The sequence below is a fragment of the Pagrus major genome, chromosome 5 (genome assembly GCF_040436345.1).
Source record: "Pagrus major chromosome 5, Pma_NU_1.0".
Taxonomy (NCBI): domain Eukaryota; kingdom Metazoa; phylum Chordata; class Actinopteri; order Spariformes; family Sparidae; genus Pagrus; species Pagrus major.
This window is the reverse complement of record NC_133219.1, coordinates 15,705,089-15,722,126: the sequence shown is the minus strand read 5'-3', so window position 1 is coordinate 15,722,126 and position 17,038 is coordinate 15,705,089. Positions and strand designations below refer to the sequence as shown.

At 40.1% G+C, this 17,038-nt stretch overlaps 1 protein-coding gene across 1 annotated transcript in view; it reads left to right on the top strand.

Annotated features, from left to right (window-relative positions):
- htr7c (5-hydroxytryptamine (serotonin) receptor 7c) overlaps positions 1–16,672 on the top strand; it is a 28,324-nt gene extending 11,652 nt beyond the window's left edge. The window contains exon 2 of the mRNA XM_073466927.1: positions 15,934–16,672. Within this exon, the coding sequence (XP_073323028.1) occupies positions 15,934–16,672 (739 nt within the window). The remainder of the gene's footprint in view (positions 1–15,933) is intronic.
- The last annotated feature ends 366 nt before the right edge of the window (positions 16,673–17,038 follow it).

Genomic DNA, 17,038 nt, shown 5'->3' with positions numbered 1-17,038 from the left:
TAAATGTTAAAGGTGCAAGAGCAGCCAATCCATTCAGTAGATGTGGAGGTATTTCACTGGATAAGTGAAAAATTTGACCTGTTGGATGCGCTACAGCAAAATTCAGGGTTTAATAAAAGTCAGTAGGACTCATCCTCTGGGGACCACGAATGTCTGTTGTGGAACGACCAACCTTGCCATCCGTTGAGCTACGCAGCTCGCATGGCTAAAAACTATTCGCTTTCTAGCTCAGAACAGTTTGCCAGTGTTTGGGTGGATCGTGTGGGTCTGCGAGGATGTATGCAAGGAAGAAGGCCCAGTGAGATAAGAGTGCGTGTACTATATTTACTCTATGTCACTGCGAGTTCAAAACTGCTGTGGTTAAAGACGCCTCTTAAGAAGAACTTTTCTTCAGCAGAAACTGAGAAAAGCTTAATGCTCAGCTGTAGTGTGTTTGAATGTGGAGGCATTAACCTTGCAGGCACGGATGAGTGGTTTTGTTGCACGTAATCATCACAAAATCTAGTGACTCTCAGATGAATGAGTTTGTGATTCGAAGCCACCAGCTTACTGATATTTAGTCCACAGTAGACGAAATATAGTGTAGCTGTTGAATAATAATCCTTAATTTGTTTTGTTTAAGCTCATTTAGCTGTTAACATTATTACTCAATCAGCTGTTACTTTCCCATCATTATGTGAACCGCTCTGGTAACCAGCACTGACCTTTATTTAACCGGATCGGTATTATCAGTATTATTACCTTGTTGTCACAGCTGTGTTTGCTTGCCTCTAATGGTATTTTGTTTGCCTGTCTTTCAAATTAACCTGCGTGAAGATGAATCCTAGAATTGAATAAATGTGATACTGTACATGTAAACGTGCTTTGCCAGGAAAAAACAGGCTGAATAAGTGAATTATTGTCTCCCTCTCACTGCTCGTAGGCGAGATAAACAGCAGTGAAATTGCTCTTGTAATGAATATTCCCGTCGTCAGTCATAGCTCTGTCCGGTTAGTGCACGCTGTGCTCAGACAGGAACACAGATTTCATCTCCATATTTTATGTCGTAAACTTGTCATCTGGTGCAAAATGTAATTACATTCAATTTACTTTTATTCTCCTGAAAAACACTCGGATCAGTCTTGCTGATGTAAGCAGTAAAGCCACCATCGGCCCTTTTTGCTTGAATGATTACGTCTGACAGAGCTGAACAAACAGAATCCCCTTTCTCGTTTGTATTATCTAAATGTTTCTTTATAGAATACTTCCATATTGATTGATTTACATGTTCGTTCCATTAAAGGTGCTCTGTGTAGTTATGGGGAAGACATTTTTTAATGCCTAAACAAACCAAATAAACAAACTCTCTTTGTTTTCATGACTGAATAAACTGAATAAGCAAACTGACCTTAAAGGACAACACAATTTCATACCGTTTACTTTGTTTATATTTGGTGGACCCTGCCACCTTTCTAGCTTCAAACAGTGTTCTGGGGACCGTATTTTCCTCTGAGAACAGCTTGTTTATTCAGTTATGGAAAAAAATATATATATTTCTGAGTTTGTTTTGTTACCTATTGTAAATATTAAAATTCTGAGTTTGAATCTCTTCTCCAAAACTACATGATGCTCCTTTAAAATTACAATGCCAACATCTGGCTGAAGAGTGAAGGCATGCTGTTATTCCAGTAGATCATTTATATATCTTTTAAAAATAATTTACACTTGCACACAATCCAGCTGAAGCCCAACACCTTTACTTATCTGCTTCTTTGATGATGCTGGATGGTCTTTGTTAATGATGTTACATACGAGGTGCTATTTAACAAAGTGGTGAGGCAACTGTTGCCCTACATAGGTACATCTATAGAGAGAGGCTTCAGGCAAGGTAAGACAGTTTTACATGTATGGCACCCTTCAACAATAAGGCTATTCAGAGTTATTAATGTAAGACATATGTAACAAGGCATTAAGAAAGTATATGAGTGTTGAACATGTTAAAGATTTGGGGCAGTAGTAAGACAGATGAAAGCTTTTTTTACTCTATGTAACTTGAGTCAGTCATTGGATTTTAATTTCTCATGATGTCATGTTGAATAGAGGTTCAAAAGATGTGTTTCGCAGTGATCCTTGATACTGGGTGATACAGAAACAAACTTTTTTATCATAACATTTGTTATGTTGTTATTCTAACGGGAAAAGCTTTCTTGTCTGGGCTCCTGGCATGAATTCTTTGAATGCCAATCATTTTGGGGAGTTTCTTAGTCTATTTGGGGAATATAGACACTAAAAATGCTTTGAAAGATGGAGGAGGTTCATTGTAGCTGAGGGTAAGTTGAAGTGTGCATTTAATTATAGTGGAACTTTGTGTATTATAGATAAATTGTACAGGTTTAATTTGGGGGCTGGTCTGTTTTTGACCACAAAACATTTCTGGAGCTTCACAGCAAAACAGCGTTACAGCAATCTCTGAAACAACTGAAGTAGTTTATGTTTATGTTTTTGGGGGGGATTGTGTTTTTTAATGTTTTCCATGGATATAATGACTTAGTGGATAAAGGCAAGTATTAGAACAAGTAGAACAGACGTGTAAGCTCAGAAAATTACATCACTTGTAATGCAGCCTTTAAAACCAACAAAACACAACAGCTATGTCATATCACGATATAACGATAATATCTAAGACAATATATAGTCTAATATTACAATAATCACAATATCATCGTGATATATTGCCCAGCCCTATGAGAGATATGACATAAATAATATGATTTATCCTAAATAAAATGTTTCAACCTTGAATTGTAATGTATCAGAACAACATCACAGGGGACTCATATTTTGTGTACACAAAATGAATTCTGTGGATAAAAGGCCATAATTCAGAAATAATTCTGGTATCAGTAGCATTCTTCATGTTCTTTGCTTCATTTTTAAAACATTTGTGATATTTCCATGTCCCAGAAATAAAAGGTCAGTGGAAAAAAAGAACCATCCTCAACATTTGCCTTTATATTACATGGTGGTGTCTTGTGACTCAGGAACAAGTTGGATACAACTCCTCCTCACTGTCCTTTTACATTTGCCGAGCCACGAAATGATGACATATAATGGGCCGCACAGCTACTTCAGCTATACTAACTGCTGGCGAGATGCCAAATTGTGTGAAAGTAAGTCGACTAAAAAGAGGAGCTGTCTGTTGTATCCTTGGTAACTAAAATTGTTCAACATGATTTTCCTGAAAGGTCAGATATAAAATGGGAGGACGTGGAGAAATAGATTCCTCCCCCACATCGGAGAGTTCCTCTTAGCTTATTTAGTTTTGGAGGTGTCCTTTGAGAGAGAGCGCACTCGGTGAAAGAACCAAAGGGAAGGTGACAAAGATGGAGGGGCTCTTCACATTCGCTCTCTCACATCATCATGACAGGAAAAAGAGAGGAAGATGGACTCGCTGGCACTTATTCACCTTCCACTAAGAGACCTCAGTCATTGTATAATAATGAGGCGAGAGTTGGCACACTCATTAATATTTGAGAGGGCGTTTTGGGATTTCACTAAATGAGTTTTCAGATTCTGGGGTTGTTAGTGGGATGCTGACCACAGCAAATGTGTTTCACATGCCATATTAGATTGAAATTGAAGATATTTTTTAAGCATAGCCACACATCTAAATAAAAGTAAAAAAAAAAAAAAAAAAAAAGAGGCTTTGTAGCGGTACCACAAATCTGGTCACCATGGCTGCCATCATAATGGAAGTCCATTAAGGAATTGACAGGGAGCAGAGACAATGGCTAAATACATAACAAGCAGGCAAAAATCCATTCAGAAAGTAACAGTTAATGGTGTGACAAGGTAGACCGATAAGACCCTGGAGACACAGGAAACTGTCTTGTTTACTTTAGCTTGTCTCATCACTTCTGAAAAACATCCTGGCCCAGATTCAGGAAACAATGCACAGCCACGTGCTGCACAACCTAAAAGACCTGAGGCACAGGATATGGCTAAAGGTTTTTGTTGACTGGAGAGCTTCCGTACACAATTGGTCAAAAAAATAGAAAAATAAATAAAGCCTGTTTGTTGAGATGCACATGTAAGTTTTGTATTCACCTCATTATTTTGGTAACATAAAAGTTGTTTATAGGTGAGGCCACAGAAATTAAGGTGGTGACCGAATTGTTTTTGTTCCAGAATATTAACAGAAACAGGAAGACATATGCTGTGGTGAAAGAAATATTCAGATCTTTTACTTAAAAAAACACAGTACAACTGTTGTAACACTACTATCGTATCTGATGTTTATAGATTGATATTGCTGCTGTATTAATGTGTATGCTGTAGATGTTTGAGGTTTGGTAGTTTAATCTACAGTGATGCTTTGGATTTTATAGAATCATTATGTTTGTAGAATCGCTGTCCATGTAAGAACCACATATCTCTGATAGAGTCAACTTTGTGTGTCAACATTATGTGCTCAGAAAAAAAATGCTGCATTTTCCAGCTTGTCCAAGAGGGTTTTTAAATTGTTTATTTCAGGCATTCCCAAACTTGAGAATGACGTGGCCCAGTTTGAAGCTGGAAATTCTTCTGAGGTCCACCCGAACTTTTGATTATAACTCAGATCAACAGACGAGATGACGATGAAGTATTTGCCTTTGTATGTTTTTCATCTTTCAGATTATCATCATCATTCAAAATACATACGTACATACACCTACGGAGATTCATACAGCGTTTCCTGACACCTATATTTCCCACTATGCATTATAGCCATTGAGTGACATCACTAGAGGCAATTTATAAGGTTAAATGCAGCTTCCTCTGGAGCCAAAAGGCTTTATGCTACTTTTCGCTCATACGCAGTAGTACTCTCCAGGACCTGTAACCACACTTCAATGTATAAAATCAGTGAAGTTGCCCTTCAAGGATCTGGCTATTGACGTGTCTGGAGTACCTTCTACTATACTTTCCTTCACTTTCACTCTGACTTGTTCAAAAATAGAGTCGCTCTTGGAGGAAATGTATCTGGAAAGGCATAAAATGTTGATACCAAACACATACTGTAGCTCAAATGTTCCCTGCTAACAGTTTTCCCTCAAAATATCTGATATTTCTACAGTATTTTCCAGGAGTGATAATAGAATTGTTAACCTTTTACAGTAATGGTTATGTTTAGGCTCTCATGGTGCACTGAATGGAAACATGAAACTAAATGTGCCAATAACTGTACAGTCAACAGAAAACAACACCTTTCACTATCAGCTTAACCAAAGTGCTTTTGTTGCTTAAACCTAAACATAGACAGGATGTGAACCTCACTCTCTGGAGTCAAAGCACTGCACTTTGAATGGCCAGCATCTGCTCAAACTACCTTCCTTCGACTGAATCAATTAGTATATAAACATAATTTCTAGGAGACAGGAGTGTCGTGAGAGACAGAAAAAAAAATTGATGGGTTTAGACATTAAATTTGGCATTTGTAAGAAACGAAGGACAAAAAAGTACAAAACAAAGAAGGAAAAAATAAGATATTTAGCTTATCATGTTCTCATTTAACCACATGATAACCAAAGCCTTGGCCTAGTTGCCTAACCTTATCTAAGCATTTGACAGCGTGGCCCTAATCTTTAGTCAGAAACATTCTTTTCATGGTGTACTGTGTATGACAGGAAATGTATTTAGAAGATTTTGTGTGACTCATTCTATTTAAAGCAGCTTTCCCACCCAGTCACAAATCCATCTTATGTTGGGAAAGGAAAAAACACTTAGAACGTGCAAGCGGAATGAATGGAGCCACACATGGACACATTGTTGTGTGATGTATGACAGACTGAATGATCGAGAGATATGTGTGAGTGCTTTCGAAGTATCTTGAGGACTGACAGAGCTGAGAGAAGCTCTCTGAGGCTGTTATTATCAGCACAAATAGGTCGAAACACAAGTCGAAGATCGAGGCCATATGATGTCCACCGGGACAATCCGAAGAGGGAGCCTAAAAGAGACAACATGTTAAATAATAATGTATGTAATGGGATTTTCAAGTGCTTTTTTCTCAAACCTAAAATAAACTGCACATACTGTAAATGGCTTTGCATTGCAGTAGAGTAATATATAGACAAGGGCAGGATGTCTGTGGTGTGTTTCAGCACGATGCATGCTTGAAACCACTGCTAGAAACAGCAGGCAGCAGCAGCAACAGAAAATAGCAGCAGCGGTCACTTAAACCTGGTAACAAGGTGAAGCTTGGGTGGTTCGTGCTGTGTTTTCACCTTGTCGAGTGTGACAGCTATACATGGCCAGTGAAGAGCAGCTAACAGCAGGAATAACAGAGTAAGAGTTAACAAAAGGCTGTAGGGCACGTTAATGTTGAGCAAGAGAGGTCATTGTTGACCTTAAAAGTAGTTATTTGACAAAAAGAAAAGGCTCATTAATGGTGAGCGGTAGTGAGGAGCAGTTTGATGGAGCGGGCAGTTGACATACACCGATCAGCCACAACATTAAAACCACTGACGGGTGATGTGAATAACACCGATCATCTCATCACAATGGGATGTTCTGCTGGGATTACCTTAGGACAGAGGCATGCAGGCCAGCTGGTTCGCATTGTTTCTTGTCTTAATTCAAAGATCAGCTATAGCTTCATATTAGATGTACAGACATGTTTTATGGTATTAATCCTCTCATCTATTTTTTTCTCAACTGTCGCTGTAATGCAAATTTTGCCTTTAGTTTAAAAAAATGTTTTTTGTGAAATTTACAGAGCCTAGTCAATGTTTTTTTGTAGTGTCCAGTTTGTAGTAGAGGGACACATTCAACAGTGAAGGCTTGAACTGATGATGGCGATTTGATAGCCTATTGAAAACATCAGGTGTCTAATGTGCTGCCATAACCGTCCATGCCATTGAAATATCCAACCATTTTATTATGTTTAACTGCATGATGCACCGTTTTGCCTTGAAGCAACATTATGTAGAAATTATCTTTTTTTTTTTTTTGGGGGGGGGGGGGGGGGGGGAGTGGCTGAGATGAAGACAGCATTCACCCTATTACAAGACGCTGTAAGCTGTGTTTTTAAGGTAAAAAAAAAATGATAATGTTACTTTAAGTACACTGCTTAGCAAGAGTTTAGACACTTCATAATTTGTTCTTTGGTCGGGGAATAAGGTGGTATTTCTCTGTTTGTGTTACTTCAACATAGACGCAGGATCACGGATGCACTGAAGGTGCCAATATTGTCAGATGTTCTAAAAGTGTCTGAAACAACACCTCAGTGCACTGCTTGGATGTTTGAATTGGGGGTGGGGGCTGCATCTCACAATTTATGTAATTTCCTGAAACTGACAATCCAGCCCACTTTAGGCAGTGATGAGCATGCGTGTGGAAGAGAGCAAGTAAGTAATCAAGGTCAAATAAATGCAGCACTTGTTATGAAAGACTCAAAAGTGTGTGTCGTCATTCCTATTTGAATGATTATTGTGTCTGCACTGTCATGCAAGGCTTTATAAACCTCCTTCGAGTGTGGCAGGTCAGTCTTCAGACGTGGTTTCACAACATGTTGAATTAACTAATTTATTAAGTATTATTATATAAGTATTATTAAGCAGTATGACCCACAGTTAAGTCACATTCCTGTGTCCGATCCACTCAACAAAGCTGGATGAGTCACCATTAACTGTCGTCTGTGATTATAATGTAGTCTATTCATCTTTGGTTTAACTGGATGGCCTTATATGAGGTTACTGACGTTATGTGTACAGCAGGTTTTAACTTGCCACATCTCTATTCTATTACCCTAGTCTCTACTCGACTCTATTATGTAGAGCCTGTAGGATATTTGCTTTGTTGTCCAAGGACACCCAGCTCTGACACGGATGGACACGCTGACTGTTAGAAGTGGAATCCATTTATCACCGTGGCACTAATAGCTGCCTATCATCTCTATTGCTGTGAGAGCCAGTAAACCTCCGACAGGAACAGCTGGTATACTGTGCGGCGAAGGCCATAAAATATCCAAGCTACTGCTTTACAACAATTAGGAGGAAGTAAAATAGACATTGTAAAGGCATCAGGACTGGGAGTGTTGGAGGAAGGTGTAGCTTTCAAGTACACACAATGATTCTGTTAATAGCTTACCATTTACAAAAGCTTATGACTGCATTGTAAAGCGAAACATGATCTTTTTAAAGGGTAGTCGAGGGTGCGATGTGTGGCGGATTGAAAACCAGAATTATTTAGGGAGCCACAGCTGGCCAGAGATCTTGAGTCAAAAGGATTATATATCATTTTTGTGTCAGACTTTCCCCCCAAGGGAGCTGTTGTTTTAAGTCCTCATAGGCCAAAACAGTAACCATCAATATACCCCATGTTTTAGTGGTGATTCCAAATGAGTAACTTGCAATTTAACCTAAGAATAAACATTTAATCTTGAGCTGTAAATTGATTTTGTTTTGGTCGTAGTCACACCATGCGTGTCAGTTTGTCTCTGTATATTATTCTAGTGCTTTTTGCTTCTTGTATTGTGTTTTTGATTCTGAATGTGCCTGGCTACAGACAAAGAGAGCGTTTGATTGATTTCAAGGTCTGTGTTGGCAAGTCAAGTAACTTTCTGAATCTCTCTCGGATACAGAAACCATGTAAAATCGTTTAGTAACGCTTTATCTTAAGATTCTTGTAAATCAGATCTTATACTTACTCAGAACTGTGACGGGAAAATAGAGAAACACAACACATCTACAAGACTCACAGTCTAGGGCTACCCAAACTTTTTCCTTTGGGGGGCCAAAACTGAAACTAAATGGTGCCCCATGGGCCAAAAGCAAGCATGCGTTGTATTGTTAAGATGCAAAATGTAACTGCGATATTTATCTCTGCCTGCCATGCTTATGAAAAAAAAATGCAGTAGTGATCCTACATGTTTAAAGAGCATTTGACCCTGCAAAACATCAAACGGTGTGATGATGCTAAAATGCTCACAATGACATTGCAAACACGTTGACGTTGAGCAGATATACCATGTTTGCAATCTGAGTTTAGGGTGTTAGCATGCTAACATTGCAAATCAGCACTCAACACAAAGTACAGCTGAGGTTAAAGCAACATTATGTAGAAATTGTCTGTTTGTGCGATTTAGCGCCCCCCACAGTTTCTGAGTGCAACAACACTGTCGTAAACACAAATCTCAGGTCTGTAACAATTTGTCGGATGCAATGTCTGATTACAAACAAAACTCATCACGTCATAAAAATGTTACGTTTTGAAAACTTGTATCTTGAAGTAAACATGTATGTAACGCTGTGATCCTAACCTCTCACTGAGGTTACATAGAGCAGAAACAAGTGATGGGGGGCGGAGTGGTTGAGATAGAGACACCAGTCACCTTATTTCAAGACACTATTCCTTTAAACTGATTTTTTTGATTTTTAAGTTACATAATGTTGCTTTTAATGGGACTAATAATATTAATATGATAATAAATTAATAAACACAGTGCTTAACATAAAAGCAGATAATCATAACATTTATGGTCAAACAATAAAGAAAATAAAAACAAAATTCACAAAGCAGGATAGGACAACATAAAGCAACCATTAGATAAAAGCACTTCAGGAGAAAGCTTTGGTAAAAAGTGTCTAAAGAGCCTCTAAGACCTTTGGGCAGACTGTTCTAGAGTTTGGGGTGTAACTGCTACCTCTCTGTGCCTTTTAGTCTTGACCTTAGGAACAATGAAGAAATTCGAGTCAGAGGATCTCAGGGACCTAACAAGCGCGTATGTTTTAACCACGTCAGCCAGATAAGACAGGGCATTGCCATGCAGGGATTTAAAATTCATAGAAGACCGGTGAAACAGTCTGGCTTTGGTAATATTCCTTCAATGATAAAGGGCACTTTACTCAGGTTTCTAATGTGACATTCAAAATTCAGGTTATGTAAATAGTTTGGTCATAAACCAAAGTAACAGAACTTAGTACTTTGATGTACTGGGGGCGCTAGATGCAAAATTAAAAGGTCACCAACGTATTAACAAATCGGTCCAATCAAATGAATGTCTGTACAAATTTCAAGGCAATCCATCCAGGAGCCAGTTTTTGAGATATTTTTGTCTGGACCAAAGTGTTGCACCATCTGACTGACCGACTTTTCCATCCCTCGAGCAGCAAAGCTAGTGTGGCTAAAAATATTCAGGCTGAGTGCTTATTTTTCACCAAAATCAAAAGTGAATGAAATATACAAACCCTTAGCAGCCCATACAGTATGGGCTCCCCATTTCAGCGATATTAAAGTAATTAACAGGTAATTGTGTAATTAGCAGCTCTATGACTATATCATTAGAGGAAAGTGGAAACATGATGATAAGTAGATGAATATGTGTTTTTGTAATTTGGGTGAACTGACCTTTTATGCTTAATATCATAATCGACTCAGGCAAGAGAAGTGCAACGCTTGAAATACTACTGTCAGGTCATCAACATCATTGGTGTCATTTTATTAAAAAGATTTACAAAGTCCTTAGTCGTCATAAAGTAAACACAATTTTGACCTATAAACTTCCCGGTAAGCATTTCCTTTGTCTCTGTAACATCTGCTTCTACGTGTAGGCTAAAACAAGAGCCAACACTTATTCACAGACTATTTGACACCAGTCTGACCTAAGCTGGCAGTCCTTTGGCTGGAGGTAACAGACAAATCTGAAGGAAGAAGTACATCTGTCCAGGGATGACTCACTTTGGCTTATGTAAGACTCTAAATGAGAATAAAAAAAGACTACTGCTGCTATTTTACTCATTCACCCCAACCTTATCATGCGCAGGAGTCAGAGAACAAACCTAAACGGGTGCAGGTGTGTGTGAACTCGACAGAGTAAGGATGAATTCAGTGTGAATGAAAGAATGAAACAGATCGGATTTCTCCTTTGCCTCCTTGCTGAAGAGGAAATTACAGCTCCACTAATGTTGTGCAGTGTGCTTTGTGAGAGAGGCAGCTCAATTTCTGTCCTATGGAGGTGCCTCAAATAGAAATGGAGTGCTGGAGCATTCCTTGAGGACTCAGGTTGTTGTCTGATGTCGGAGAAATCCCACAACTCTAGATTTGGTGCTCTTCAGTCTATCAGAGTAAAACCTCTGATGACACTTTTGCTGTATTAAACACACTTTCATTTCTGATTTCTTTTATTTACCGGTTTAGCTCAAGTCCATCTAGTAAAACTAAGTATTTGAACACCAAACACCAAAGAAAGCATAAAGAAAACAATCTGCTAGATGATTTACCCTGAATAACAACAGTTTACACTGAGCACATAGTGAACAATGGATTGGGTGTTTTCAGATTTTCACTCTCATTCACATTACGTAAAGCAAACCAAGCATGAAAGCAGTAAATACACACCACTGACTGCTGGGTAAAAAGAAGGCAAGCTGCACATCTCAGTTCTTGAGGAGACAGTTCTTCAACAAAAATGCTTTGATTTCAGGCGACGTCTGCATCTCAGTGCCCACTTCACTCACACTGCAACAAAAAAAAAAAAGACATTCTCGCTAAAATGGGCAACACTTCACTGTTTCACAGGCTCATTTTTGATTGCCCTCAAGTGCAGGGACATAGGAATTTGAAATGCCTCATTGAGATGAATGAGTGAGGAGTCTCCAGTGGAAAGTTTCTGAAAAAAAAAAAAAAAAAAGTAATTTGACAGACTTCCCTTCTGTCCTATTACTTTCTTTGAAGGGGAACCTGTTCTAAATGTACCACTCCTGCAACCAAACCAGCTGCAGCTTGGTAAATATTTCACTGTGTATCTTCTCTCAGACATAAAAGGTTTGCGAGGTGCTCCTGGAGATGACTGACGACTGTTGCTCACCAGGGCCGATTGCAGCGTTCAAGCGCAGAAAATAGTTCACTTTACCGTGCCCTAGCTGGTAGCCTAGCGGAAGTAATGGAATTCTCCATTAGCTCGGGCACACTGTCTGTGGCTGGGTACTCCCCGAAGGCAGTTGTGGCTGTGGATGTGCCCTAAATCCTCCTGAGACATGGGAAAAAAACCCTCCAAACTGTGAGTGTCACCATTACTGTTGAGCGCACGGTGTTTTCTGGGAGGTGATTCTAATCCGCTGCCGCTGTTTTAAGCACAATTATGTGCTTTTCCCTGAGGTGTCCGCTACCGCATGTGATTTTAAACATGTTGAGTCTTTTGTATTACTTGCATACTGCAGACACCATACTGAAAAAATAATGTTATTTGAAGCTGCTTCAGTAGATCTTTTTATTGACAATGGATCAAATGAGAGGTGTTTCTTGTAGTAGTGAACCCACGGGGAATTATAACGTACAGTCCCTCTCAGCTCTACTGAGCTTGTTAGTATCATTAAGCTCCTTGTTATGATATCGGTTTTGATTCACTGTCACAGCTCTCATGCGTGTAGCTTTCAGCTGCAGCAGGCAATTGTATGAGCTAAAAGCTCTTTAAAAACCCACTGTTCACTGTACACTACATGCCCAGCACCATAGCATAGTGGAGCTTTTAGCAGCTAAAAAAGATGAATATGTCCTTCAGGAGAAACCCAGTCACCAGAATAAATGTTGACAATATGTTTCTGCAAACAACAGATATGTTGCAACGTTACATTTCTTTATGTTCAGTTTTTATTTTTATATTGTGACAAAACTGTGCTTATGGTCTGGTTAGGTTTAGGCACAAAAAACACTGTTAGGATTACGAAAAAGATGCATGGCATGGCTCTTAGCCTGACTCTCTTCCTCTCCTCCCTGGGCTGCTCAGGCTGGTCAGGTTGAATGGTCAAACGATGCCGTGAGCATTGATTGTCTCAAAGTCTACTGCTCTTAATCCAAAACCTGCAATTTCTTCTCCAATGCTGATGAATAAAATTTTGTCACAGTTAACACTTACTTAAGAAGCTGAAGAAAATGTAGTGACACTTGGAGAAGCTACCGACCACTGCATTTGCATGTGCCGCCATTGCCATGGCTTGTACGCACGTATAATATAGTATACCTGTTATCTGAAGGTGAAATGATGATATAGTAGACATGTTGAAATTATACCTATGAAACATACAAACTGTACTTAACTGTGGTTAAATGTATAATGCTAACATTTTATTCCGGCGACTGGGATGAGTGGAGAACAGAGCTAAAAGCACAGTGAATTTTGGACTTGCATTCATCAGGTAGACAGAGATACAACTCCAAATGAATGTTAATGTTGCTCTTTGTCGGCTGGATGTGTAAATAAGTCGCCGTTTACTTACAACTTTAAAGGTGCAATATGCAAGAATTTTAGTTGAAAACACTGAAAAATGAACTACAGTGGTCAACAGAATGTGGAGAAATTATTTTGACTTAAGGACGTGTATGTATTGTGTTGCAGAGATATGTAATGAAGTTAGCATGCTAACCAGCTAGCGCTGTGCGAGCACTGTAAACACCAACACTTCCCTGCAGCTCCAAGCTCCCAGTCCTGACTGCGAGCTGGTTACTGTAGGGATATGCTCCCCTCTATCTGTTTTTAGTATGATATCAACAGGTTGACAATTTTTACATATTGCACCTTTAAAAGAGATGATGTGTCAGTGTTGTATTTATAGCTTTATTTTATTATAATTTTTTTAGTTTTAATAATTCACTGATTTATGTCACAAGTTCCGTTTACATTTCATTATTGTACATATTTCCATGTGTTTACTTGCCACATTTTAATGCTGCTGTTATTGATTGTGTATGTCACATTTTGCAGTGCTCGTTATTTGATAGCTTCCATGTATTCTGTATTCTATTACTGGCTCACCAGAGATGGTGAAGTTTAATCCTCTTATGTCAAAAAGCACTAGATAAAATCAACCACAGGTACCACAGATGCATCAGCTAATCTTTCTAAAACACATGCAGGAAGCCGTGGTAAAGAAGTGTTAAACTGTTCCCCATTTTATTCAACCTGGCCAGTTGTTTGTCTCACAAGGCTGGTGAGAGGTTTTTGTCTCGTCTGAAAAAAGCTCTGCCTTCTAAAGGGCCAAAGATGAGTCATAGTTTTGCGGAGAACTGCCCTCCACCCCCACAGACACGCAAACATCCCCACAAATAAGCACCACAGCCACCTTCCTTATCATTGAATAATGCATTCAGAGAGAAGTGTTGCATTACTGGGTTTCCATTATGCATTTCAAGAATTCCCACAGCATGGAGTGTACCCATCTCAGGGTCTGTCTTGCATCTATTTGACATTGCTCGCCTGGATGTGTTCAGTGCCCCTTTGTAAGACTTAAGAACATTTAAAGCGCAGGTTGTAAGCTAGGCAGAGCAGTGGTTGGAGGGATTGGTAGTTGGATAAACAGTAATTGTTACATAATATTCAGTGAGCACAAGTAATCTGAGCCAAGGGATCTTTAAGGAGGACATTGTAATAGTGTGTCGAACCAGAGTTTAAAAGGGGAACGACAAAGTCACTGTCTAAGCTTCTGATTTCTCAGTTCAGAGTCACTTATATGCAATCCAAATTTGACTTACAGCAGAGTAAAAAAAACATCTCATGGTTAATGGTCGTCTTCACAGCCACCTGTCCACCTGAGCTGCCACAGGCGACAAAATAATGACACCTGTCTCAGATGGATGATGGACGTTTCACTTGCTGTCATGGCAATTCTGACAGATACTGACATGAGTTGCATGTAAGTCACATGCCTCGGGTGCACGTTAGATAACACATGTGGCGACTGTGCAGCTTTTTGAAGCTGATTAACAGATATTGGTGTCAGATCTGTTCATTGAATAATGGAGTGCTTTCAGCTGCAGTGCAGTTGTAGAATTGTTGTCCTTTCCAAGTGATTCTGATGGTGATCAATACCACCTGCACTGAGGGCTGTCAGTTGTTAACAAGCTGCGGGTTGCAGCAGAGATGCTGGACCGGAGTCCCCATATTTTCTAAAGCCAATTAGCATGTGATGAATAAAATCTTGGATTAGTACGACTTTGTATATCCAAATGACTTTTTGTTGCTGAGCTGTGTGCCAGTCAAGTTTTAAAATGCACTGGAATGGATTTCAGATTCATTTTGGCATTAGGCATGCTTTTTAATTAATGCCTGTCCTTCAATCTGAATGTAACAGAATATTAAGTACAGATTTACACAGGCTCATTTCATTTATAACACGCACAAAATCGTACTTTATTAACTGTAAGGCTCATGTGTGAAACTTTTAGGCAGTACCTGACTTGTATAAGCTCAACATCTAAAAGTGCTGATAAAGGGAAGAAGCCCACCCAGGCTGACTGAGCTGAATTTGTCCACAGCGCTGATAGCATCACTGGTGGACGACAAGGCAAATTGGCCGGGGCTCCCTAAAGCTTTTCATCTTGATTAACAATAGAGCACAAACAAGAAAAACAGCCGGGAGTGTCAAAGATACAGCTTTCATCAATGACGCATTTAACACTGATGAAGATTGCGGGCATACAGCCAAAACACGCTGAGATGTACACAAAGATTCATCATTTTGTGAGAATAGTGGCTATTTTCCCAGTTTTGTAGAAATTCAAGGCTTTCACACCTCACTTTATCTTTATTTTTCTGACACCTCCAGCTGCTATTTGAAACTACTGAGCTGCCTGTTTGATTGATAGCTCACGCTTTACCTGCAAAGCTCCTGCAAAGTCAAAGAAAGGCCCTCTAGGCAGTAACAAAGCTTCTGACCTCTTAGTGAAATGTCTACCTTTAAAATGAGTGGACATGTATTTGACGCTACTACACTGATGCTGTTTCATCTCAATGAAAACCAACATTAAATGTGATGTGTAATTACCACCCATGTTTCTGCTGTGATAAAGCTTCTGTACAGACAGGCTACGGAAGGGTTTCAGAACAAATATCAAGGTAGCTTCAACTGCCTTTAGTCCTATGTTGAAAAGCTGCCTGGAAGTTAATTCTGATACTTCTTCTGTCTCCTTTCCTTATAGATATCTGGGGATCACACGGCCCCTCACCTACCCAGCGCGGCAGAACGGTCAGCTGATGGCAAAGATGATCCTGGGAGTTTGGCTGGTGTCAGCCTCCATCACCCTGCCACCTTTCTGCGGCTGGGCTAAAAACGTCCACACAGCCGGTGTGTGCCTCATTAGCCAAGACTTTGGCTACACCATCTATTCCACAGCTGTAGCCTTCTACATCCCTATGCTGGTCATGCTGGTCATGTACTACAAGATCTTCAGGGCAGCTCGCAAGAGCGGCGCCAAGCACCGCTTCACTGACCTTTCGCGCCGTGAGCGCCTTGAAACAGTGGCTAATGAGGCACTGCGAATGCAGGGACTGAAGCCGCCCGGTGTGGCGGAGGACTGTGCCGCCTTGTCCCGCCTGCTGAACCGTGAACGCAGAAACATCTCCATCTTCAAGCGGGAGCAGAAAGCAGCGACAACACTGGGGGTGATTGTGGGGGTCTTTGCCGTGTGCTGGTTGCCATTCTTCATCCTGTCCACTGCCAGGCCCTTTATCTGCGGAGTGGAGTGTAGCTGTGTGCCAATCTGGCTGGAGCGCACTCTGCTCTGGTTAGGCTACGCCAACTCCCTAATGAACCCCTTCATCTACGCCTTCTTCAATCGAGACCTGCGGTCCACTTATCGTGACCTTCTCCGTTGTCGTTATCGCAACATCAACCGCCGTCTGTCTGCTGTGGGCGTGCACGAGGCTCTTAAGGTTTAAAGCAGGGTACTTCAGCAGCCTGTATTGACTCTCTCAAAGTGAGGTATGGTGGCCCTGTGCTTGTACAGTCGGTGCTTAAAGGGCGAAGTGTACACAGGCCTGTAGATAAGACAAAGACTGACAGAATGCGAGTCACTGTTGGTGGCTCTATAGCCCCTCTGCAAAGGCAGAGAGACAGCACAATCATTTCAGTGTGTGTGTGACTCAGTCATTCTATTTTGGGAAAGAAAATCATAGAGCGTACTTGATGCGCTATTCAAGTCGACACTGCTTTTGTGCATATGCCACAATTCCGTCCTGGCTCCGGATTTATGGTAGGATAATGTGGTGACAAAGGAAATGACATGTAAACACAATCCATCATCA